The sequence below is a fragment of the Heptranchias perlo genome, unplaced genomic scaffold, assembly GCF_035084215.1.
Source record: "Heptranchias perlo isolate sHepPer1 unplaced genomic scaffold, sHepPer1.hap1 HAP1_SCAFFOLD_56, whole genome shotgun sequence".
NCBI lineage: Eukaryota > Metazoa > Chordata > Chondrichthyes > Hexanchiformes > Hexanchidae > Heptranchias > Heptranchias perlo.
The window spans coordinates 727,777-755,262 of NW_027139581.1; the positions used below are offsets into that span (position 1 = coordinate 727,777).

At 45.4% G+C, this 27,486-nt stretch overlaps 1 protein-coding gene across 1 annotated transcript; it reads left to right on the forward strand.

Annotated features, from left to right (window-relative positions):
* The first annotated feature begins 739 nt into the window (after positions 1–739).
* LOC137315729 (probable G-protein coupled receptor 139) lies at positions 740–26,400 on the forward strand. The gene is made up of 4 exons (XM_067980230.1): positions 740–850; positions 8,428–8,521; positions 23,009–23,080; positions 25,496–26,400. The coding sequence occupies exons 1-4, from the start codon at positions 740–742 to the stop codon at positions 26,398–26,400; spliced, it is 1,182 nt and encodes a 393-aa protein (XP_067836331.1).
* Positions 26,401–27,486: the final 1,086 nt, after the last annotated feature.

The following is a 27,486-nucleotide window of genomic DNA, read 5'->3' on the forward strand; positions in this document are numbered from 1 at the left end:
AGACAGAACAGTCTGTGACTGCGTAAAGCAGGACGGCGTGGATATTACACACTTTAAAGGGCCACATGAACTGAAACTGAGCCCGATAAAGAATAGGAATTTGCCTGAATATCAGATCAGTGATAACGACCAGTAGATCGGCCGCTGCCATGGACACCAGGTAACGGGTGACACATTTGGAGAGACCGCACCTTCCTCGAGACAGGATCACAATCGTCACTAAGTTCACTGAAAGGAAGAGAAAAACAGGGAATTATACTTCAGACTGAGAGTAAAAGCAGCAGCCTGGTCGAATTCAGGGTGAAATGTTCAGCGTCATTATTGAATCCAGGGACAGAATCTAATTACTGGTGGAGTTGAGTTCGAAGATCAGCCATGATCTTATTGAATGGCGGAGCAGGCTCGAGGGGCCGGATGGTCTACTCCTGCCCCTATTTCTTACGTTCGTATGTACTTTCCTTGTGACAGAACTTTCTGCTGCGGAGAGGGTTTGTTGTAAATGACCGCCCCGGTATAGAAGGAAACCAAAACCACCAGCAGGCCCCAGCTCCAATTCAGGGCCTGTCATGGGTCGGCAGTTGGAAGTTACAATGGGCTCAGTGACCTTGGGTTAGGAGATGAAGTAGAACGCCTACTGGTCCGATTTAACCTAAGATCCTGGCCAGGGAGGGGGATGGATTCAGTAACGAGGGAACGGAATTTGTGATAGGGGCCGAAGACAATGGCTTCAGTCGTCGCAATGGTTAAATGGACGAAATTTCTGCTGATCCATGACTGGACGCCGGACAAGCAGTCTGACAAACCAGAGGCAGTGAAGGGGCCGGGAGAGGCGGTGCTGAGTTACTGCTGGGTGTGAGTGTACATGTGGAATCTGACAGTGTGCTTTCGGAGGATGTCGCCGAGGGGAAGCTTGCAGATGTGAAATAGGAGGATTGTTCCTTGGGGGACACCAGCGATAACGGTGCAGGGGCGGGAAGATATGCCGATCTAGGAGATTCTCTGAAGAAACCTTGATGGATAGGAATGGAACCAGGCGAGGGCAGTCCCACCCTGTTGGACAACGGACGAGAGGCGTTTGAGGTGGATGGTGTGGTCACCCGTGTCAAAGGATGAAGAGGGATAGTTTACCACGGTCATTCACATAGGATGTGATTTGTGACTTTGATTCGGCCCGATTCCGCGCTGTTGCAGGGGCGGGAACCTGATTGGAGAGGTTACTGGTGCAGTTTCAGGCAAGAAGGGCATGCATTTGGGAGGTGACAACAAGTTTCAGGAGAGGAAAGGGAGGTTGGAGACGGGGGCGGTAATTTGCAAGGACAGAGAGGTCATGGATGGTTTTTTTGAGGATGGGGTGAAGACGGCAGATTTGAAAGGAACGTGACAGTACCAGACAAAAGAGAACCGGGAAGGAAAGAGTTAACTTTGCCCCTTTAGATATTACATTCGGACATTGTAAGTTTAAACTGCAAAGGCAGCAATGTGCAGAAACTTCGAGAAGCTACGAACAGGCTTTTGGTTCTCAAAACAACTGATAGGAACCTCAACAAACAGCAACTTGGAAAAACTGTGCTGAGAGAGTTTGAAATCTTTGGGAGAGACAATTCAAGTTACTTACACCTGGTTTCACACGGGGAAAAGGCTGTTGGAGATTTCACACGGTGATTTCACACGGTGATTTCACACGGTGGTTTCACTCGGTGATTTCACACGGTGGTTTCACACGGTGATTTCACACGATGGTTTCACACGGTGATTTCACTCGGTGGTTTCACACGGTGATTTCACTCGGTGGTTTCACACGGTGATTTCACTCGGTGGTTTCACACGGTGATTTCACACGGTGGTTTCACACGGTGGTTTCACACGGTGATTTCACACGGTGATTTCACACGGTGGTTTCACTCGGTGATTTCACACGGTGATTTCACACGGTGATTTCACACGGTGGAAAGGCCGCACCTGGGGTCACATGGTTTTGATTGGCCCAGCCAACAGTACATCATCAATGCATTAGTGTGCGAGTGGCCAAAATGGGACTTCTCTTAACTTTTACTCACACCCCAACTGGCAAAATCATATAAAGATGGGACATCGTGGCAGACTCTTTAATGTAGTTGGAGGAACCTTAAGAAGCTTCGCCTGGAGGAAGGACGTCCAACAACAAAAGAAGAAAAGTTCAAGAGAGAGAGAGAGAGCTGATCACTCTTCTGCCTTGGTGCTGAAATCTTTGGTTTTAAGCTTGAATGTATTGTTTGATTTGTTTGATGCGTGTAAGAATTATGTAAATCATTAAATAATCACTTTGATTAACGAACCTACAACATACATCTTTGACTGACTATTGTCCAGGCCCTAAAATCGTTTACAATATCAGCTAGCATGGGGATCAGGAAGGGAAGTTGTGTGGTCAGCAGTTCAGTGGGAAAAGGGCCGAGGGAGCAGCAGATTGGTTTCGTGGTCAAGATGAGCTCGGAGAGGGCATGAGGGGAGATAGAAGAGAAACAAGAGAAAGATGTGGATTCAGGGTTAGGGCTGGGGAGCGGGGACTTTCGGGAAGATTGGCTCGGTGGACTGGAGGAAGGTAGAGAAGCGGCAGAGGCAGCTAAATGAATGGTCTCAATCTTAGTGACAAAGAAATCCATGAGCTTCTCGCACTTGAAGGAAGTGAGGGTGGAGGGGACAGGGGAGAGGGGTTTAAGAAGACGGTTTGTAGTGAAGAGAAGCCGGGTCATCTTCGCATTCCAGGGTGATCCTGGAATAGTGAGGAGTTTTAACAGAGGAGAGCAGGTCCCGATAGTGCTTGATGAGGTCCAGCGAGATCTGGCGATTAATGGCTTATCCATATGTGCGCCATAAGTGTTCAAATCTGCGTCCCTTGGACCTTAAGGAGCAACGATGGAAGTCGTGCCAAGGAGAACGAACAGGGTGAGAGAGAGTAAGGGGTTTACTGGCGTCAAGGGTATCAAAGGTGGAGGTGAGGGTGAGATTGAGCTGCAGAAGTACCGTGGCGAATGGAGGGTCAAAGGTGAAACAGTTGGGAATTTCAAAGTGATCTGAAGGAATGGGATTAAATCAAAACCAAAGGAAATAAATCAATTCAAACATAACGGAACAAACAACAACAATTTGCATTTATATAGCGCCTTTAACATCGTAAAATATCCCAATGCGCTTCAACAGTAGATGTTAGATAGTCCATGTGGACATCACTGAGATCTCCTGTAATGTGGCCCACGGGAACGGGACGAAATGAAAACAGTGGAAATAAATCAACTCAAACATAACTGAATAAATAATTTACTGGAATATATATTATAGTTTAATGCCTGTCCTGACCATCCACCACCAGTGACCATAAGGTAGAGCGAGAGACGGTTGAAAGTAAGACAGCTGCCTGGAGCTGAATCATTATTGGATATTGTCCAATATTTCAGAGTGTATTGGTGATCTGACTGTCAGCGCTGGTTTCCACAGATCAGTGTCATTAACTATAACCAGCAGACCTTAAAACTCCTGTTGCCTGTGAACACATATTTCTGATCCGACACGAGGGTTCAGTGCAGAGAGCAGAGGGCAAACTGTTCAATAAAGAGAATCCTCCAACAACCTTCCTTGTTTACAGCCAACAGTCAAATTAGCAGTTGAATCCTATAAAAATGACTATCAGTTGAAGAAAGTGATGAAAAGTAATGAAAAGGACAGACTGTTCATTGGTCTGGGAGCAGGGAATCGGCAACTGTTCACATGTTACACGATGGAAACAAGGGGCATTACCAGACACTGAACAAGAGGCTTACACTGAATACAATTAATAACCGGCTCCAAAGGACAAGGACAGTAAATACAGTTAAACATGGTTGACAGAATTAATTGCTGAAATAATGACTTACCAGGAACACCAACAGCAGCGAGGAGCGGATAGTAAATCTTTTGTACATCATAAAGTACCCACAGAATCCGAAGCTCATTTGGAATATACCAGAACATTCTTTCATTATCTCTGAGATCCAATGATCACTGTTTGACCTGGAGGCAAAGCTGCATCAAACACTCTGATGTGACGCTTTGAAAACAGTCCCTATTTATATCTTGGGGGAACTCTCCAGTGAGACAATTAAACGACACACTGACTGACATTAATTACAGTCACTGAACAAACAGGTCAGGTTAATCCCTTAACACCATCACTCTATATTGTCAATTATAGGTAAACAAGTATTTTACTGACATGAAGTGATGGTACCGATAATTCTAAATATTACTTCAAAAAAAATCGTGAAGGAAGAAAATATGAATCCCGCAGTCTTACAGTACTGATGTGAAGAGAGAGCAGCTTCACTGACAGAGTTCAGATTACTTCTGTGATATGAATTCAGCAGGCAATTTCAGAATTTTTCAAATCAGTTTCTGGGTTTGACTTAACAAATGTGCGAAAGACAAAAAAGGCTGCATTGAAGCAGATCAAGTAATGGTCAGTAAGGATACATGGGACCTGATATTACAATGGCAAGGAAGGATACGTTGAGATGATAATAAAATGGACAGTAAGGTACATGGGGGCTGATAATACAATGGTCAGTAAGGATACATTGAGATGATAATAAAATGGTCAGTAAAGTACATGGGGGCTGATAATACAATGGTCAATAAGGATACATGCCGGCTGTTAATACAATGATCAGTAAGGATAAATGGGGGCTGATAATATAATGGTCAGTAAGGGTACATGGGGGCTGATAATACAATGGTCAGTAGAGACATGTGGGGGCTGATAATACAATGGTCAGTAAGGAAACATGGGGGCTGGTAATACAATGGTCAGTAAGGATACATGGGGGCTGATAATTCAATGGTCAGAAAGGATACATGGGGGCTGATAATAGAATGGTCAGTAAGGATACACGGGGGGTTATAATACAATGGTCAGTAAGGGTATGTGGGGGCTGATAATACAATAGTCAGTAAGGATACATGGGGTCTGATAATACAATGGTCAGTAAGGATACATGGGGGCTGACAATACAATGGTCAGTAAGGATACACGGGGGGTTATAATACAATGGTCAGTAAGGGTACATGGGGGGTGATAATACAATAGTCAGTAAGGATACATGTGGGCTGATAATACAAGGGTCAGTAAGGATACATGGAGGCTCATAATACAATGACCAGTAAGGATACATGGGGGCTGATAATACAATGGTTAGTAAGGATACATGGGGGCTGATAATACAATGGTCAGTCAGGATCAATGGGGGCTGATAAAATAATGGTCATTAAGGATACATAGGGGCTGACAATACAATGGTCAGTATGAATACATGGGGGCTGATAATACAATGGTCAATAAGGATACATGGGGGCTGATAATATAATGGTCAGTAAGGATACACGGGGGTTTATAATACAATGGTCAGTAAGGGTACATGGGGGCTGATAATACAATAGTCAGTAAGGATACATGGGGTCTGATAATACAATGGCCAGTAAAGACATATGGGGGCTGATAATACAATGGTCAGTCAGGATAAATGGGGGCTGATAATACAATGGTCAGTAAGGATACACGGGGGGTTATTATCCAATGGTCAGTAAGCGTACATGGGGGCTGATAATACAATTGTCAGTAAGGATACATGCGGGCTGATAATACAATGGTCAGTAAGGATAAATGGGGGCTGGTAGTATAATGGTCAGTAAGGGTACATGGTGTCTGATAATGTAATGGTCAGTCAGGATGAATGGGGCTGATAATACAATGGTATGTACGGATAAATGAGCGATGATAATACAATGTTCATTCAGGAAACACGGCGTCTGAGATTACAATTGTCAGTATGGATACAGGAGAATGATAATACAATGGTCAGTTAGCATACACGGGGCTGATTATTCAATGGTCAGAAAGGATGCAGGTGGATGATAATGCAATGGTCTTCAAGGATACATGACTCTGATAATGGAATGGTGAGTAAGGACACAAGAGGATGATAATACAACGGTAACTAAGGACACCGAAGGATGATAATAGAATGTTCAGTAAGGATACCGGAGGATTATAATAGAATGGTCAGTAAGGATATTTGGGGTTGATAATGCAACGGTCAGTTAGGAGACATGGTGCTGATAATTCAATGTTCATTGAGGATAGATGGGGCTGATAATAGAATGGTCAGTGAGGATACATGGGGCTGATAATGCAGTGTTCCAGAAGGATAGGTGTGGTTGAAAATATAATGGTCAGTTCGGATACATTGGGGCTGATAATACTCTGGTCAGTAAAAATACAGTAAGCTGAGAATACAATTGCCAGTGAGGATACATTGGGTCTGATTATACAATGGTCAGTCACGATACATAAGGGCTGATAATACAATGGTCAGAAAGGATACAAGGCGGCTGATAAAACAATGAGTAAAAGGGCAGTCAAAGGAAGCGTGCGACTGATTTGGGACAAAAAATATCTTCTTGTGGAGGCAGTGGGCAAGGCTGAGGTACTAAATGAATACTTCGCATCAGTCTTCAAGAAAGAAGAGGATGCTGCCACTGTCGCAGTAAAGGAGGAGGTCGTAGCGATATCAGATAGGGCAAAAATAGGTAAAGAGGAGGTACTTGAAAGGTTGGCAGCACTCAAAATAGAAATATCACCCGATCCAAACTAGATCCATCCTATGTGACTGAGGAAAGTAAGGGTAGAAATTGCAGAGGCTCTGACCACAATCTTCCAATCCTCCTCAGGTACGGGGCAATGTCAGATTATTGGAGGAATGCAAATGCCATACCCCTGTTCAATAAAAGGGAGAGGGATAAACCCGGCAATTACAGGTCAATCAGCCCAACGTCAGTGGTGGGGAAACTTTTCGAGACAATAATCCTGGACACAATTAATTTGCACTTGGAAAAGAATAGGCTAATAAGTGAATGTCAGCACGGATTTGTCAACGGAAAATCGCGTTTGACTAACTTGATTGAGTTCTTTGATGAAGTAATGGAGAGGATTGATAAGGGCAGCGGGGTTGGTGTTGTGTACATGGACTTTCAAAAGGCATTTCATGAAGTACCACATAATAGACTTGTTAGGAAAATTAAAGCACTTTGGATTAAAGGGACAGTGGCAGCGTCGATAAAACATTGGCTTCGGGTCAGAAAGCAGAGAGTCGTGGTGAACGGTTGTTTTGCAGACAGGAGGGAAGTATACAGTGGTATTCCCCAGGGGTTGGTGTTAGGACCATTGCTCTATGTGATCTACATTAATGGCCTGGACTTCGGCACACAGGGTATAATTTCAAAGTTTGCAGATGATACGTAACTCAGGAATGCAAGAAACAATGTGGAGGATAGTTACAGACTTCAGGAGGACATGGATAGACTGGTAAAATGGGCAGACACATGGCAGATGAAATTTAATGCAGAGAATGTGAAGTGATCCATTTTGTTAGGAAGAATGAGGAGAGGTAATATAATCTAAATGGTACAAATTTAAACTGGGTACCGGAACAGAGAGACCTGGGGAGTTATGCACACAAATGTTTTAAGTTGGCAGGGCAAGTTGAAAAGGCTGTTGAAAAAGCACATGGGATCCTGGGCTTTATTAACAGAGGCATAGAGTACAAAAGCAAGGAAGTTATGCTGCACATTTATAAAACACGGGTTTGGCCTCAGCTGGACAATTGTGTTCAATTCTGTGCACCACACAGGAAGAAGGATGTGAAGGCCTTAGAGAAGGTGCAGAAGAGATTTACTAAAATGGTACCAGGGATGAGGGACTTCAGTTATGTGGAAAGACTGGAGACGCTGCGATTGTTCTCCTTCGAGCCGAGAAGGTTAAGAGGAGATTTGATAGAGGTGCTCAAAATCATGATCAGTTTTGATCGAGTAAACAAGGAGAACCTGTTTCCATTGGCAGATGGATAGGTGACGAGAGGGCACAGATTTAAGGTGATTGGCAAAAGAGCCAGAGGCGACATGAAGAAACATTGATTTAATGCAGATATTTGTAATGATGTGGAATGCACGGCATGAAAGGATGGTGAAATCAGATTGAATAGTAACTCTCAAAAGGGAATTGGATAAATAATGGAAAAGAAGAAAAATTACAGGCTCGAGGGGCTGAATGGCCTCCTCATGTTCCTATGTTCCGAAGCTAACTCCACTTCCCCATGATGACTGTCATCGCCATATTATCATTGTTTAATGATAAAATCCATATAGAACCACGGTTATTTTCCAACAATGGTATCTTATTTTAACCCTGGCGAATGGTTTTCCTCTTGAACGAACGATTGTCTTTGAAATGGGACACACACTGACCGCCCAGTATTCTCCCCTCATTGGTCAGCGCCCTCCAGCCGCCCTCCTGTGTCCACAGAGATGAGTCTGACGGACAGATTAATCCCATTTTAAATGATCTTCCTCCACATTTACCAGGAATACAAGTGTCTGCCGCCTTCCACAAAGAGGCGCGAGGCATTGTCTGTGACTCCGTGCAGCAGCCTCGATGAGATGTTTAAACCAAAGGGAAGTAAGTCTGAAACTGCAGATAAATCCTTGTGACTGTGGTGCCTGGATTTCTGCCCCATTCACGAAACACCTGGGTTCGGGTAAAGATACATTGATCACCGATTCCTCAATCACCCGGATATTCCTGAGGCTAAGATCCTGCCCAGGGCTGGCTGCTCCCTGGGGAGCTCCTTTGCTCTGTCGCTCTATCCTTGACCATCCGTTGCCATTCTTTGCCCTTTCTCACCCAATCTCCTCTGTTCCACTGTTTAAGTTCCCCTGGCTCCAATAGGGAGTGCACTTTAGCCCTAACGACAAGTTCAAGCTGCAAGTTTCAAGTTATCTGGACCCACTACCCATCCCCCGACCATGCCTGCTCTTTGTTTTCATCACTGAGCGCTGGATCTTTGCTCAAATTTGGATTCCAAATTCCTGGACTTCTCTGCCGTCAAAACGACGCATCTCCACTCGACTACACTGCAAGACTCAGCTGCTGTGACTCTGATCGGCTGTTCAGTTGCTTAAGTTTTAAGGTAACTTTGTCCAGCCCACAGCCCAACCCCCACCACTGCTGTTACCTGCTGAGCTGATGACTGTCCTATTGGTCCGACTGGTTTTTCGGTTTTATTTTACTGAAGTGACAATTCCTGCCCAGAAATTCACTCTCCTGGGCCGGAGTCCATCTCTCCACCGATCTGGATCTTATAGTGACCTCCTACTTCACCAACGTTTTTCTGCCCCGCGATCGATTCTGAACATCTCCCGTCTCTTCATTCCAACTGAAATACCTCCAGCAGTGAGTCCGCTGATAATCCACCCTTCAAATATCTTCTAGACTCTCTCTCCCTCCTCACCTGTCTCCGAACCTGGACATCAGTTCTTCGATGCTCCAAGCTGACTCCACCCTAAATACGTCAACTTTATCCCACCACGGGATCTCTGATTATAACTTTGTTCTCCCTACTATTGTCTCCTCTCTATTCCCTGTTTATTACCAGGATATTTCTATCCCAATCTTACTCTGCAACCGGGCCTATGTAACCTGAGTTTCCCTCTGTCCATTCACGTGTGTGTTTTTGCTGCCGCTCCAGACCCGAGCCCATCGCTTCTATTTCCCCCTTTTTTCTTTTCTCTTTACCCCTCCTTGGCCCCTCCCTCCTGTCGTCATGCTTCCTTTCATTTCACCCCTCCCGGGTACTCTGCCCCCCAATCCCTATCTCAACCTTTCAGCACTTCTCCACCTTCCTACTCTCCTACCGCCGTCCCAGGCTTCACTCCCTCTGAGATGATCCCACAGCTTCCCTCTGTGCCTCTCTTGGCATCCTCAGAATGGCCTTTCGAGGCACTAGTCATTGCCTCGTTACCAGTAGCAAACCCAAATGCCCCATCCAACTCTCTCACCGACCCGCCCGTCCAGTGCGCCCGGTGGGGGCTATTCTGACCAATCTCCTTCCTGTCCCACTCACCCCTCCCAGCGCTGACCCTGTGGACGCTGCCAGTGGACCAGCTATCACCGCCCCTCTCCACATCTCCCTCAAGAATGTCCGTTCTCTTGTGAACAAAGCCCCTGCCATCCATGAGCTTATTGGAGATGATTGCATCGACATCATGGCCTTGGCAGAAACCTGGCTGATGGGTGATGACACCTTCCCCCTTTACGAAACCTCCTCGCCTTGTTATATCTTCCACCACTTGCTCAGTCCAGACTGCCGCGGTGGCCGTGTGCATCTTATCACCAAATAACTCCTTGGTCTGACCCCCGACTCCTCTGTCACCGTTTCCTCCTTTGAGCATCTCAGCTGGTTCCGCTCCTCTCACCTCTCCTTTAAAATCGTCGTTCTCTTCCGCCACCCAAGTACCACGTCAAGTTTGTCACCGAGATATCTTCACTGCTTCCCTCGCTCAAACTCTCCATTTCGCGACTTCTCATCCTTGATGATTTCAATCACCATCTCAACTCATCACGTTCTCTCTCCTCTGAGTTCACTGCCCTCCTATCCTCCTTTAATCTCTCCTTCCATAAAAAATCCCCATCCCATATTCTCGTGCACCCCCTGGACCTTGCCACCTCACGTGGTCTATCTACTCCCATCGTGTCAATCACGGATACGGCCATCTCTGACCAATTCCTTCTATCCCTCTACACCCACATCGCTCTTCCGCCTCCCAACTCTACTTCCTTCTGTGTTCGGCCCTGGAACAAACTCTCCCCCAATTCACTTACAACGGCACATTCAAATTGCCAACTGTCTAGCCTTTGCCCTTCCATTCACCTCGAAATATCTGTAGCTACTGATCTGCTCAATCACACCTTCACCTCCATCTTTGATGTCCTTGTTCCCATTAAAACCATTATTCTCTCTCACCCGGGTCGCTCCCCCTGGCACGGCCCCCGTCTCCGCTCCCTTAAGTCCAGTGGACGCAGACTTGAACGTTTGTGTTGGACAACTGGTTTAGCCATTCATCGCGAGGTCTGGCTGGACCACATAAAGCATTATCGCGTCCTGCTCTCCTCTGCCAAAACTGCTCACGATTCCAAGATCATCGTGGAATGCAAAGATAACCCCCGGCTTCTCCTCCACTACAAACCGTCTTCTTAAACCCCTCTCCCATGTCCCCTCCACCCTCACCTCCAACAACAAGTGCGAGAACTTTAGACACGGATTTGTCACTAAGATTGAGACCATCTGTTCAGCTCCCTCTGTCGCTTCCCTCCTTCTCCGAGCCCACCAAGCCAAACGTCCCCGAAGGTTCCTCCTGGACTATCCCTGAATTCGCACCTTTCTCCAGTTTCTCTCCTTTCTCCCGTCATGTCCTTTCCGAGGTCATCTTGTTGATCAGATCCACGTCCTTCTCCCTCAACCATATTCCCATCATATTGCTGACCACCCAACTTCCCTTCCTGGTCCCCATGTTAGCTGATATTTTTAATGGTTCCCTCTACTCAGCTACTGTCTCCCACTTCAAATCTGCCGTCATCACACCCCTCCTCAAAATCCCACCCTTCACCCCTCTGGCCATGCAAACTACCGCCCATCTCCAACCTCCATTTCCTCTCCAAAATCCTTGAACATGTTGCAGCCTCCCAAATCCATGTCTATCTTTTCTGCAACCCCTTGTTTGACTCCCTCCAATCAGGTTTCCCGTGCTGCCACAGGACTGAAACGGCCCTTATCAAGGTCACAAATGACATCCTATGTGAAGTTGGCCGTGGTGAACTATCCCTCCCTCCTCATCCTTCTCGACCTGTCCGCAACCTTTGACACAGTTGACCACACCATCCTCCTCCAACGCCTCTCCTCCGTCGTCCAGCTGGGTGGGACTGTGTTCACGTGGTTCCAGACTTATCTATTCAGTCGTAGCCAGAGAATCACCTGAAATGGGTTCTCTTCCCACTCCCGCACCGTTATCTCTGGAGTCCCCAAGGATCTATCCTTGGTCGCTCCTATTTCTCATCTACATGCCGCCCCTCGGTGACATCATCTGAAAACACAAAGTCAGATTCCAAAAGTACGCTGCCGACACCCCGCTCTACCTCACCACCACCTCCCTCAACCCCTCCACTCTCTCTGATTTGTCACGCTGCTTATCTGACATTCAGTACTGGATGAGCAAACATTTCCTCCAACGAAATGTTGGGAAGACCGAAGTCATTGTCTTCGGTCCCCGCCACAAACTCCGTTCGCTCGCCACTGACTCCATCCCTCTCCGTGGCCACTGTCTGAAGCTGAATCAGATCGTTCACAACCTTGGCATCCCATTTGACCCTGAAATGAGCCTCCGACCACAAAACCACTCCATTACCAAGACCGCCTACTTCCACCTCCGTAACATCACCCGACTCCAACCCTGCTTCACCTCATCTACTGCTGAAAACCTCATCCATGCCTTTGTTACCTCTACACTTGACTATTCCAAAGCTCTCCTGGCCGGCCTCCAATCTCCCACGCGACATAAACTTGAGCTCATCCAACACTCTGCTGCCCGTATCCTGACTCGCACCAAGTCCCGTTCACCCATTAGTCCTGTACTCGCTGACCTCCATTGGCTGTTGGTCCGGGAATGCCTCGATTTTAAAATTCTCGCCCTTGTTTTCAAATCCCTCCATGGCCTCGACCCACCCTACCTCTGTAACCCCCTCCAGCCCGAAAACCGTCCGAGATCTCTGCACTCCTCCAATTCTGGCCTCTTGGCCGTCACCGATTTTAATCGCTCCACCATTGGCGGCTGTGCCTTCAGCTGCCGAGGCCCTAAGCTCTGGAATTTCCTCTCTGAACCTCTCTGCTTCTCGACCTCTCTCTCCTCCTTTCAGACGATGCTTACACCTCCCTCTTTGACCAAACGTTTGGTCACGTGTCCTAATATCTCCTCATGCGGCTCGGTGTCAAAGGTTGTATGATAATCGCTCCTGTGAAGCACCTTGGGACGTTTTACTACATTAAAGGCGCTATATAAATGCAAGTTGTTGTTGATGTCGAATTTTTGCGGGTATTAAAGAACGGCAGCAGCATTAAATAACGGCAAATTATTGGGAATAAGGATCTCCACGGGTGCTGCTCATAAGTGAGCTGGATATTGGTTAATCTCACGTTCCAATATGTAAACTGGCCCACTAATGTACAGCGAGTGAACAAGTCCGACTGGATCCTTATTACAGGCTGGTCGACCTCTCGTAGCATTGCTCATAAGGGGTGATCGGGTGAAGAGGGGTTAGATGTCAGATGTTAATAGCACAATGAGTGCAAACCTCGTTAAACCCTAATTTTGAATTCCCATGACAAGCTATTCCACCTTGTCCAAAACAGTAGAACCAGAGGACATGGTCCGTGCTTGAAGGAGGTAAATTCTAAACTAATCTGCAGAAATGATATTTCAGTGAGCGAGTGGCCAATGTGTGGAACAGATTCCCTGAGGGAGACAGTGGAAGCAGTTGGTATCGATTCATTCAACTGTAAGTTGGATCGACTTCATTCTAAAAATATAGGATCCAGTATAAGAGTAATATGGGACATGACATGTGGTAAGTGTAACATAGCTGAGAGGAACAGGTGACTTTGGACCTTTGGTTCCAAAAGCTCTCCACCACTGGGGTTTCCCTCCCCTCATGCCTGGGTCTGTTGTAGACGAATCGATAGAAATTGATTGCCATGATTAGTCAACAACTCCATTATCATTGTATCATGCGACTACCAGGATGGTCGAAGGTCAACGAGATGGAACTTTGTCTTTCTTTCCTTTTCGAATTCCAATGTTCTTAAAAGCCCAAGTCCGTTTTAAAATGGGAACCGCCTCTGTAAACTTGTCACGCTGCAATTACGCCCTCCCACCAGCAGTGGCACTGCAGCGTCTTCACGGGCAGGAGAGTGAAACTGCATCGTGCCAAGTTTACAGTGGCGGTTCCCATTATAAATGTGGTACATTTACATTGTTCGTCATATTCTTCGGCTCAAATTTGATGATTCTGAGCATATTGGCATGGAAACTGTAAATCAGCGATCTTGATAATTTCATGTCTGTTTAACCATGTAAGTAAACAAAAAACATTTTAAAAATCACAATGAACATGTCTGCTTTGGAATACACAGAGGAAGTCCCGCTCACCCATCACCATTGTCCTCGCTGTCCTACATTGTTTTCCAGTCCCCCAACGCCTCCAATTTAAAATTCTCATCCTCGTCTTCAAATCCCTCCATAGCCTCGCCCCCGCCCCTATCTGTGTAACGTCCTCCAGCCCTACAACCCTCCGAGATCTCTGCGCTCCTCCAATTCTGGCGTCGCATCCAGCCCCCACACGTTTCCTCCAAACATTAGCGGCCGTGCCTCCAGCCGTCTCGGCCCCAAGCTGTGGAATTCCCTCCCAAAACCGCTCCACCTCCTTCAAGACCCTCCTTGGAACCCAACTTTCGGCCAAGGCCGTGTGGTTGATGGTGAGGAAGAAAGCTGTAGACTGCCGGAAGATATCAATGGACTGGTCAGGTGGGGACTAAAGTGGTAAATGGAATTCAATCCAGAGAAGCGTGAGGTAATGCATTTGCGGAGGTCAAACAAGGCAAGGGAGTACACAATAAATGGGAGGATATTGGGAGATTTCGAGGAACAAAGGGACCTTGGAGTGCATGTCCACAGATTCCTGAAGTTGGCAGGGTAGGTAGATAAGGTGGTTAAAAAGGCATATGGAATACTTTCCTTTATTAGCCAAGGCATAGAATATAAGAGCAAACGGGTTAAGCTCGAACGTTATAAAACATTGGTTCGGCCACAGCTTGAGTACTGCGTACAGTTCTGGTCACCACATTACAGGAAATATGTGATTGCACTGGGGAGGGTACAGAGGAGATTTAGAAGGATTTTGCCAGGGCTGGAGAATTTTAGATATGAGGAAAGATTGGATAGGCTGGGGTTGTTTTTTGTAACAAAGGAGGTTGAGGGGATGTTTAATTGAGGTGTATAAAATTATGACTGGACTATAGAGTGGTCGGGGAGGACCTATTTCCCTTAGCAGAGGGGTAATTGACCAGGGGGCTTAGATTTAAAGTGATTGGTAGAAGGATTAGAGGGGAGGAGAGGAGAATTTTTTTCACCCATGGGTGGTAGGGGTCTGGAACTCACTGCCTGAAAGGGTGATAGAGGCAGAAATCCTCAACTCATTTAAAAAGTACTTGGATTTGCAGTTGAAGTGCCGGAACCGACAGGGCTACGGACCAAGTGCAGGAAAGTGGGATTAAGCTGGATGGCTCTTTTTCGTCCAGCACGGATAAGATGGGCCGAATGACCTCCTTCTGTGCCGTAACTTTCTATGATTCGATGATACAACCCCTCGAATCTGTAACTCAGGAACATTAGGAAGCCGAATCAGACCCCCTCCCTGTTACATAGGAACAGGAGGATGCCCATTAATCCCCTCGAGCCTGTGACACAGGAACAGGAAGAGTCCATTGAGTCCTTCGATAGCATTACACAGGAACAGGAGGAGGCCATTCAGCCCATCGAGACAGTTACGTTGGAACAAGAGGAGGCGTATTCAGACCCCCTGGACTGTGACACAGGAGCAGGAGGAGGCCATTCGGCCCCTCGAGCCTGTTATGCAGGAACAGGAGGAGGCCTATTCATACCCCCTAGTCTGTTACACAGGAGCAGAACGAGGTCATTCAGCCCCTCGATCCTGTTGTACGGTAAAAGGAGGAGGCAAGTCAGCCCCTTCACCTTGTTACCCAGGAAAAGGAGGAGGCCATTCAGCCTCTCAAACCTATTGCACAGGAGCAGGAGGAGGCCGTTCAGCTCCTCAAGCCTGTTACACAGGAACAGGAAGAGGCCATTCAACCCCTCGAGCCTTTCCCGCCATTTTATTAGATCTTTGCCGATCTGTATCTCACTCCATTTCCCCGCCTTAGCTCCATATCCCTCGATCCCCAGACCAAATAAAAGGGCAGGTTTTATTACTTACTACTTTGTACTGAAAACAGAATCTGATCCTGTTCAGAAACTAGAAACCAGGGAAACAGACAGACTAAGTGAGTGGGCAAAACTGGGGCAGAATTGATGTTTAATGTGGGCAAGTGTGAGACCATCCACTTTGAGTCAGAGAAATACAAAGGCGAATATTTTCTTAATGGGGAGAGATTAGGAACCGTGGATGAGCAGAGAGATTTAGGGGTCCAAGTACACAAATCACCAAAATTATTCAAAAGCCCATTGGGCTGTTGGCCTTTATCTCAAGAGGGCTGGAATACAGAGGGGTGGAAATTAAGCTTCAATTGTTTGGAGCTCTGGTTCGACCCCATCAGGAGACTGTCTTCAGTTCTGGGCACCGAACCTCAGGAAGAATATACTGGCCTTGGAGGGGGAGCAGCGCAGATTCACCAGAATGATACAGGGCCTTAAAGCTTTACATTATGAGGACAGGTTGCATAAAATTGGCTTGTATTCCCTTTAGTTTAGAAGGTTGTGGGGAGTTCTGATCTGCCATTTAAAATGATAAGGGGATTAGATAGGGGAGATGCGGAGAAACTATTTCCTCTGGTGGGGGAATCCAGAGCAAGGGGGCTCATCTTAAAATTGTAACGAGGCTGTTCAAGGGAGATGTCAGAAAGCATTTCTTCACACAAAGAGTAGTAGAAATCTGGAACCGTCTCCCCCAGAAGGCTGTGGATGCTTGGGGTCAATTGAAGCTTTAAAGACTGAGATTGACAATATTTTTGTTTGGTGAGGCGATCAAAGGATACGGAACGAAGGCGAGTAAATGGAGTTGAGGTCCAGATCAGCCACCATCTAATAGAATGGTGGAACAAGCTGGAGGGTCTGAATGGCCTCCTCCTGTTCCGATGCTCATGATGGATTAAAGTTAGAGGTCTGGCAAGCACCAAAAGTGGGGTCTAATAGCGTCGACCCCACCCCCGACAACAGCTTGTTACAACAACAATTTGCCCCTGTGCTAGATCCTGCGGTAAACTTTAAAGAGGAGAGGTGTGAAATATTGGATAGGGTGAACATAACGAGAGAGGAAGTAATCGAGGGACTGGAATCCTTGATTGCTCATAAGTCACCAGGGCCGAATGGATTGTTTCCGAAGCTCTTGGCGGAAGCCAGGGAGGAAATAGCGGATGTTCTGAGGATCATTTTCCAATCCTCACTCGATACAGGGGAGGTACCGGAGGAATGGAGTACTGCAAACGTAGTACCATTGTTTAAATAGGGTGCAAGGGGAAGGCCGAACAATTATAGGCCGGTCAGTCTTACCTCGGTGGTGGGCAAACTATTAGAATCAATACTGAGAGATAGGATAAACTGTCACTTGGAAAGACATGGTTTAATCAGGGATAGTCAGCATGGATTTGTTCAGGGAAGGTCATGCCTGACAAATCTGATTGAATTCTTTGAGGAAGTGACAAGGAGGATTGATGAGGGTAATGCAGTGGATGTTGCCTACATGGAATTTGGTAAGGAATTTGACATGGCAGACGCGTCAGAAAGGTAAAAGCCCATGGGATACAGGGAAATGTGGCCAATTGGATCCAAAAATTGGCTCAGTAACAGGAAACAAAGGGTAAAAGTCGATGGATGTCTTTGCGAATGGAAATCCGTTTCCACTGGTGTGTCACAGGGCTCAGTGTTGGATCCCTTGCTGTTCGTGGTATATATTAATGATTTGGACTTGAATGTCGGGGGCATAATTGGTAAATTTGCAGACAACACAAAAATTGGCCGTGTAGTTGATAGTGAAGAGGATCGCTGTGGACTCCAAGAAGATATCAATGGGTTGGTGGAGTGGGCGGAAAAGTGGCAAATGGAGTTCAACCCAAAGAAGTGTGAGGTAATGTACTTAGGGAGGGCAAACAGTAAAAGGGAATACGCAGTGAATGGGAATATATTGAGAGGGGTCGAGGAAGTGAGAGACCTTGGGGTGCATGTGCATAGGTCCCTGAAGGTGGCAGCACAGGTAGATAAGGTTGTGAAGAAGGCATACGGAATGCTCTCCGTTATTAGAATACAAAAGCAAGGACGTAATGATGGAACTGTATTAAACGCTGGTAAGGCCACAGCTGGGGTATTGTGCGCAGTTCTGGTCACCACATTACAGGAAGAACGTAATTGCTGTGGAGGGAGTCCAGAGGAGATTTACAAGAATGTTGCCAGGGCTTGAAAGTTGCAGCTACGAGGAGAGGTTGGATAGGCTGGGGTTGTTTTTCTTGGAGCAGAGGAGGCTGAGGGGTGACATGATTGAGGTGCACAAAATTATGAGTGGCCCAGATCGAGTGGACAGGAAGTACCTGTTTCCCCAAGCGGAGAATTTAAGAACTAGAGGACAGAGATTTCAGCTCGTTTGCGGAAGGATTCGAGGAGACATGAGGAAAATCTTTTTTACCCAGAGGGTGGTGGGTGTATGGAATTCGCTGCCCGATTTGGTGGTAGAGGCAGGGACCCTCAACTCTTCTAAAAAAGTACCTGGATCTGCAGCCAAAGTGCTGAAAGCTGTAGGGCTCAGACCGGGTGCTGGGAGGTGGGATTAGAATGGGCACCTGGTTGTTCTCCGAGCTGGTGCGGACTCGATGGGCCAAATGGCCCCCTTCTATGCTGAATCTTTTCAATGGATCTATGGTTCTATCCCTTCTCAAAGCACTGACCTTGTCTCTCTTCCCGTTGGGTATTTTCACCGCTGATTTTCATTTGTTCCTTTCTGTAACTACTTTCATCCTAATTATATTATGATCACTATTACCCAGATGTTCTCCCAATGAAACACACTCCACTTGCCCTACTTCATTCCACAGAACTGGATCCAGCACTGCCTCCTTCCTCTTTGGGCGAGAAACACACTGATTAAGAAAGTTCTCCAAAACACATTTTAGAAATTCTTCACCCTCCTTGTCCGAAACGTTGTTTTCCCCCCAGTCTTCTCTGTTTCTGTAGAAATAATTCCAATATTGAACGCAGATACAGATTCCCTTCCTTGGCTTCATTAGAGTGAATCTACACTGTGCTTTCTATGTCTTTAATGTAGTTTCTATAATGGGATGCACAAAGCTGCACACAATACTCTGGAAATGTGGGCCAACCCATGTTTTGTACAAATTTGTCATTGCTTCTTTATATTTGTACTGTGTGACCCTAATTATAACATTCATAATGCTGTTTGCATTTGTTTATGATTGATGAAGCTGCCGTCACAATTCCATGGAATTACACATTTGAGTACTTAATTCTCAATTTTATTCAACATCATTCGGCGTCTTTTCATTAACTGTATACACAAATTCATTGATTTGCTTCCAATATCGTTCACTTTACATTAAAATACAGCTGCCTCGTGTCTGCTCAATCCAGACAAGCTGCCTGCATCGTTCTTTGATGTTGTTATAGTCTTCCCTATATTTTGCCAAACCCTGGTTTTGTTTGTCAGCAAAATTAGATATTGTCTAAGTCCAAATCATCTCTACAAACAGTGGGACGTAGTGGGGTTTGGCACATGGACATTCCTTGATTAACCCGAGCACTGCTACCTGCTCCACAGTTTTAGATTAATGATGGATTCTAAGAGTTTCTCCACAAATTAGCTCACAACCACTGGTCTACACGTATCCAATGGATTTCTCTCTCCCTTCCACGCCAAAATCAACAATCTAATTCAGATCAAGAGACCACAATGTCAGAGCATACGGGGTCTTTCTCAATCAGCGCCAGGGAGCAGTGATATCGCAGATTGGATGGCAAAAAGTGAATCAGTCCCTAACCGAAGAGAATAACTATTGAAGCGTCATCTTAGTCATCAGCCAGGGTGCAGTAAAATGAGTTAAAACCAAAGAGAAAAAAGTCAAATAATTAATAAATCTTCATCTTAGTCACTGTCGCTGGTCTCATCTTAGATTGCAGACTCCCTAAAGGTTGCCTCACAGAGGGACAAACCTATTTCAATGCGCTGTCTGTAGACAAACCAACTTATGTTGTTCGAACAAAAAGATTTCTCCGAGTAGTTGCCGATATTAATATATCTCATCAAGTCAGCCAATTATGGAAATCTCTTTCTGGTACAAAAATATTAGCCCAGAAATTGCTTTTGTTCATACTGTGGACAACTAATGAACACATTCCAATGAAAATCAACAACAACTTGCATTCACAGACCGCTTTTAATGGAATAAACATTCCCAAGGGGATTCACAGGGGCAGGAAGTAAAACAGGCACAAACGGAATCAGGAGGTTTGATGAAATCCTTCGGTAAGGAGGGTTTAAGGGGGGTGCAAAACGAGAGACGGAGGGGATAAGGTTGGTTTTAGTTGTGTGAAGGAATGGCCACCTAATGGTGGGATGAAGACAGAGGAGGATGGTAAAGTATAACAATAATTACCTGGATTGATAAAGCGCTGTTAACATTGATAAAAATTAAAGGTGCTTCACTGAGAGATAATTGGACAAAAATGTACCCCAGCCAAAGATGGGGATATTCGTAGAGGTGAAAAAAGTTTGGAGCAAGAGATGGGTAGAAAGAAAGAAAGAAAGTTTCATTTATACAGCGCATTTCACGATCTCAGTATATCCCAAAGTGCTTTTCAGCCAAAGAAATACTGTTGTAATGTAAGAAACACAGCGGCCAAACTGCACACAGCAAGATCCAACAAACAGCAATGTTGAAATGAGCAATCATCTGGTTTTAGTGATGCTGGTTGAGGCATAAATATTGGCCAGACCACCGTGGAGAACTTCCCTGCTCTACTTCGAATAGTGCCATAAGATCTTGTACATGGACTTGAGGGGATCGACGGGCCTCGGTTCAACGCCTCATCTGAAGGACGGCAACTCTGATAGCACAGCATTACCTCTGTACACCACTTAACTGAAGATTTCGTGTTCAAGTCTCTGGAGTGAGCTCTTGAACCCACAACCTTCTCAGCTTCTAACTCAGAGGCAAGAGTCCCACCCACTGATTCACAGCTGACACCTGAAAGGGAGTAATGGAGATGGGGGGAGTTAGGGAGCACATTCTGGGGCGTGGCTGTGGCTTCAGGTTCAGCTGCCAAAAGTCGAGCAAAGAGATTGTGGATACACAAGCAGCCAGAGGTGGAGGAGAAGAGAGAGGGGCTGTAAAGCTGGAGGAGGTTGCAGAGATAGGGAGAAGTGAGGCTCTTACGTATTTCAGCGTAAGAAAGAAAAATTAGAGACTTAGGAGACTTGAAGCCAATGCAGGTCAGTAAGGGCTTGGATGATTGGTGAAGGAGTTAGTGAGGGAAAGGTTACAGACAGCAGAGTTTTGGATGAGTTGAAGTTTTTGGAGATGGCGGAGAGGAGAACAAAGTTCAGAGAGGGTAGAAATGCACGGGTAAGGGTTTTAGTAGCAGATTGTCAGGGCGAGTGGAACGGGAGTTATTGCGGACCCGGAAGTAGGCGGTCTTTGTGATGGAGAGGATGTGGGGTCAGAAGCTCAGCACGCGGTCGAATGGGACGTCAAAGTTACGAACAGTGAGGTTCAGCCTCAGACAAAAGCCAGGCATGGGGATGGAATCAGTGCCGAGGATTTGGACATTGTGGGACCAAAGATCATGATATTTAAATTGTAACAGGAGGAAATTGTAGCTCATTTAAAACAGGATGTCGATCTGATAACACAGAGACATTGGAAGGGTCGAGAGAGGCGGTGGTTTTGTCAGTGGTCATCTGAAAGGAGGTCCATGTTTGCGGACGATGTCACCACAGGGCAGCGTGTAGATGAGGAAAAGGATGGAGCCAAGGATTGAACCTTTTGAAACATCAGATATAACGGTGAGAGGGTGGGAAGAGAAGCTTCTCCCGGTTACGGTCAGATCGGTGAGTGGGAACAAGCGAGGGTAGTCCCACCAAAAGAGGCCAATGTCTGATGAGTGAGGAGGTCATGAGTGGATTTGCTGTCGGTGCATGGGGAAATGTTTAGGGCTATGGGGAAAGAGCAGGCGGGTGGGACATTTTGGATATTTCTTTCAAAGAGCCGGCACAAGCACGATGGGTCGAATGGCCTCCATCAAATTCTATGATTTTATTTGTGGAGGAGACGAGGGGGATGCAGAGGGGTGGGTCATGGACGGATGTAGAATCAAGGATGAGGATTCTAAATTTCAGGGATATGGGAGTGTGAGCCAGTGAGGGTCAGTGAGGCCGAGCGGGACCTGGTGCTGGTTGTTCACAGGCAACAGAGTTATGGACGAGCTCAGGTTTATGGAATGTGGAGGATCGGTGGCCGGCCAGGACTGTATTGGAGGAATGGAGTCTGGAAGGGACAGAGGCATGGATGAGGGTTTCAATGACAATGGGCAGAGGAAGGAAAGGAGGCGGGTGAGGGAAACAGGGGGCCTTTGTGATGAAATAAGGTCATGAGCTCAGCTCGGCGATACGCGGGGCCAATTTTACTGGACCTGTTAATCAATGTAGAATAAACGGGTAAACACCTGCAGTAAAATAGCGGAGAGGAATCTCAATGGGGCACTTTCAGTCTCCGTCCCCTAATATCACCCACAGTCATTTCTCGGCTGCAATCCTCAACCTGGCCTTTAACTCTCCTCGTGTCACAGACTCAAAATTCATATTTTGACTGGGAAATTGCAGGAACAGAGTGAAACGGGTCTGGTTGAGTCCCTGGATTCAATGTGCACTGCGGATATATCCGTATACATTATAAATGAATCGCCAAGAGTGAACATGACCAATACATTTACATGAAAACTGTAAATGAAGCCGCTCATTATTGTTGGATCAGTCCTGTATGAGCACCGATTTTAACTTTATTCCTGAGAGAGGTCTCATTAAGATAATGTCCTGGACTTTGAGATGTTTGCGTTATATCCACCACATTATTTATACCGGAGTCAAAGCTGCTGATCTAATGTGTTTGTTCAAGTGACTGTAACTAATAGCAATGATCAGGAGTATAACCGTGTCAGTGTCGACTTGTCCCCTGTATAAATCAGGGTTCATTGGAATTCATCAGTTCAGAGCGTCTTCTGGAGTTATGGTTCCCAGACCAACAGAAGTGACTGCTTCTCACAGAAATGGGATATCCAGTAATATTTCAGATAGAAGACATTTACTATCCTGCCCTTTCAGCCGTTGGAGTGCCGGGTAAGCTGTTATCTCAGCTGACAATGGCGTAAATCGGTGTTAACTGTGCTGCTGTACTTGGCGAAATATTTTTTCTCCCTGCATGTTTTACACGGTGGCCTGATCTGCTCCACCAGTTGAATGATGGAATGTGTTAAGTTGGTCTTGTAGGAGCTGGTCTGTAATGAACTTTGTAAATCCAACCCTGGCATTGTTACTGGGTGTACTGAATGTACTGTTCAATAACTGAATGTACTGTTCAATAACTTCTAAACGTTCGGTCTTGCAGCAATTCCATTATATCTGTAATGACCTTTGTATATCCCAAACTGGCATTGTTACTGGATTATTCTCTGTACTGAATGTATTGGAATCAGGTGTCAGGGTTAAGAGATGGTATCAGACCATCAGGGGCTGTTAACAGTTTCATGTTGTGGAACTAACGTGTCCTGGAATATTTTTTCATCAATGTGTTTTCAGTGATTGATAATGAGACAGCTCACGGTCTCAGTGTTCCAAGAAGGCAGAGCAAAGTCCCCCTTCCCCAATAACATGGTTCAGTTTTACAGTGGTTTCAGTCTATTTATTGGTTATCACTTATGAAATGTTATTTCATTGCGTTCATCTGACAGAGCTCCAGATGTCTGGCTTCTGTATTGAGTTTGTTGCTGAATCTTTCACATCTCCTTCTCTGCTTCACTGTGGATGAATTCATTCTAAGATACAATGTTTTGGTGTTATGCTGTGTCAGTTTGCACTGTAACTGTTGGAATCCTGAGCCCTTCAATTTATCTGTGAATTCTGAGCAGCAGTGGTGACGTTGGCGTTTTGTTAATTGAACACCGCTATCTAATGGTGCACTTTATAATTACAGGAGAAGGAATTTCAATCATTGTGAAATCTGGAAGATGTATTTCTTCCATGATTTGCAGATTTCCATGTTTCTGCCATGATTTGTAGATGAAGCAAACAGTGTAGGCGAACAGGAGGAAACTTGGAAATCTGTAATAACAGTAAACTATTCCACAGAGGCTTCACTATTTAACAAACTGATACTGAGAATAGGATCCGTGGAACACGGGGCTGGTGAACAGAATGAAGGGGCAGGATGTTAGGATTGAATCGAAAGTGAAAAGGGGGCATTAAGAAAGAGAGTAGAGAGGGCAGAATAATAGATAGAGGAGCGAGAATGCAATAAAACTCTCACAATCTGACAACTAATAGATAGAGAAGCGATATAGACTGAGGCGGAGAGGGAAAACGAGAGGGGGGAGGAGGAGCGTGAGAAGAGAAAGAGAGAAAGGGAGAGAAAGGGAGAGAGAGAGAGAGAGAGAGAGAGAGAATGAGAGAATGAGAGAGAGAGCGAGAAAGCGATAGCAGGGTGAATAATTCATCGGGATGAACTGCTGAAACTTCCAGTACAACAAAGAAGAGGAAATGTGACTTGAAGATGTTAATAGGAAGTTGCCAGATTGTGAGAGTTTTATTGCACTCTCGCTGGGTGTGTTTATTGTTATCAGGACCTCAGTCTATTTTGGTGAATGTTACTTTTCCTTATTCAATGACTGAATAAATAAACATAATTGAAATGTATTTAAAGAATAGAATCAGTGATTTTTTGATCCTAATGAATTATTAGGATACTGTATTCTAAAAACTCGGTATAAGCGGAATTCAATGAAGAACGAGGTTGATTTAATGAATACATTTTAATTTAATTTTAATTGGATATGCAAATTAAATTTAATGAGCACATTTTATAGCCAATGAGCGGTTCCCTGACACCAATAACCACTGAAATGAACTGTTGAATTTATTAGTTGGATTGTGTTAGTGGGGTCTATAGATTAGATTTCCTCAGACACTCTGCTGCAGTCTCTCCCTGTGAATCCCAGCCTCTCCATCCAATGCATTGAAACCTCTGTCTCGTCATCCATTGCTTCAGTTCATCCGCTTTCTCAAACTATCTGTTCCTGACTCCCTTCCAGCCACTCTCGGCCTTTCCCCGTTTTGTGCCAGCCCCTGTCGGTTCTCTTAACCCAGGGCAACAAACCAGCTGCACCTCCGCCGATCCCCTCACCTTCCCAGCCTCTGCTCTCTTTCCCGTCAGTCTGGAGCCAAATCCGGCTTTAACCCGTTGGATTCCCGCTCGGTAAAACTCCTTCTCCCTTCCCCACTGGCACTGTGGTCTCACTCGGCCCTTCCAGTGGATCCAGTGCTCATTTATTCCCTTTCTTTATCGATTTCACAATTCATTATTTATAATTGAGTTTAAAAACATCTCTCTGCCTAAAAGCGCTGCCCAGGTGAATGAATCAGTTTCCACCGTTCGATGCAGCAACAAAGCTGGAAATTTAACCCCAGATCCTGTCAAATTGCTGCTTTGGCTCCAGGTCTGATCAGTAATTTCTCTGCTTCCTTTTCTCTCTCTTACAGTTAACTTGGTGGCGATTGTGATCCTGTCCCGAGGAAAGTGCGGTCTCTCCAAGTGTATCAGTTGCTACCTGGTAGGAATGGCTGTGGCCGATCTCCTGGTCGTTATCACTGATCCGATATTGACACGGGTTGGTCAAATTTATTTCCGCAATTCATTCTTGTTCATTACTCCCGTGTGTCGTCCCATTAAGTACTTGGGTTATGCAGCCACAGTGGTATCTGTGTGGCTCACAGTCGCTTTCACCTTTGATCGATTTGTGGCCATTTGTTGTGAGAATCTTAAAACAAAATATTGCACCGAGAAAATGGCGGCTGTAGTTATAGGAACAGTGAGTGTGTTGGGCTGTTCAGAGAGTGTTCCCTGGTACTTTATATATCAACCTTACCTTACAATTGATAATGTTCCCAGAGATTGTATCTTTAAAGTGATCTTCCGCACTTCCCCAGTGTGGGCCGCATTTGAGTTATTTCACCTAATTTTAACCCCTTGTGTCCCGTTCTTTCTGATTTTGCTGCTCAATGTTCTGACGGTCAGACGTATTTTAGTGGCCAGTCGAGTCCGCAGGGGACTCTGGGGCCGCAGCAATGGAGAGAATCACAAGGATCCAGAGATGGAGAGCCGAAAAAAATCCATCATTTTACTCTTCAGTGTATCGGGCAGTTTTATCCTATTATGGGTGACCCAGGTTGTAAATAACATTTATCGGCGAATTACAGACACTCGGTATTATAATTCCTACACTGACCCTCGTTATATCACAGAATCCACATCAAGAATACTGCAGCTTCTCAGTTCCTGCACAAACACGTGTATTTATGTCCTAACCCAGGCTAAATTCAGAGAGGAGCTGAAGAACGCGGTGAAATACCCACTCAATCTAATTGTTAAATTAGTGAAATCATAGAAAGGGCTGAAGGGTTTCAAGCACTAGAACTATTTCTGGCCATTCCATACTCCACCCCCTGCACTTCCCAATGAATGGAAAGTACATTTTATATTAGCTGAAATAATCTTATATCTGATTCTGAAATTATATTTTATTGATAATATGACCCTTTGAGGCGTGATTCGCTCTGCAGACAACACATGAATTGTTGCTCAAACAGACGGCACGAAAGAGCTCAACTGGACTTCAACTAAATGGCCGTCCTGCAAAATGGCCAAACCTGTCAATCAAAGTAGATGCTGTCGGCCTGATCAGAATGGGTGCACTCCACATGAATGGAGAGATAGAATGACAGAGATAGACAGACAGACAGACCAACAAGTAGATAGATAGATAGATAGATAGATAGATAGATAGATAGATAGATAGATAGATAGATAGATAGATAGATAGATAGATAGATGGAGGCAAGGAGAGGAAGAGTCAGGGTGACACATTGAGATAAACTGACATGCAGAGGCAGATAGAAAAGGGAAATGAGAGACAGTTAGAGCCATAAACAGAGAGAAAAGCAGATAATTGTTAAAGGAATAGTGAAGAAAATGAAAGAAAGGAAGACGTAGAGAAAAAGAAAGTGAAAGTGACTCAAGTACAGAAAGGGGCAGAGAGAAAAGGACAGTTAACAAGTTAAAGAAAGACGTAAAGAAACAGAGTATGAGATTTTGATGGAGAAACATCTCGAGACAATCAAAAAGAAAAAGAAATAAACAGAAAAGAGGGAGAAAGAATAAAGGGCAGAAACAAAGTGGGGGCAGGAAGATAAATAGAAAAGACAAGAGAGGTGGAAATAACGTGGAAGGAGATAAATATAATGAGAAAGAAATACAGGGAGAGAAAGCACAAACAGGAAAGGAGCATGTATACATTAGAAAACAGAGACAGGAAATGAATAACACAGATTAAGGGAAAGAGAGGGAGTTTACCAGCGAGAGAAAGTTGAGAGAAACAGGTGGACAAATGGTGAAAGAAACTCAGAGGTGCAGGTGGAAAGTGGACAGAAAGTGAGAGGCACACAGGGAAAATTACAAAGAGAGATTGAAACAG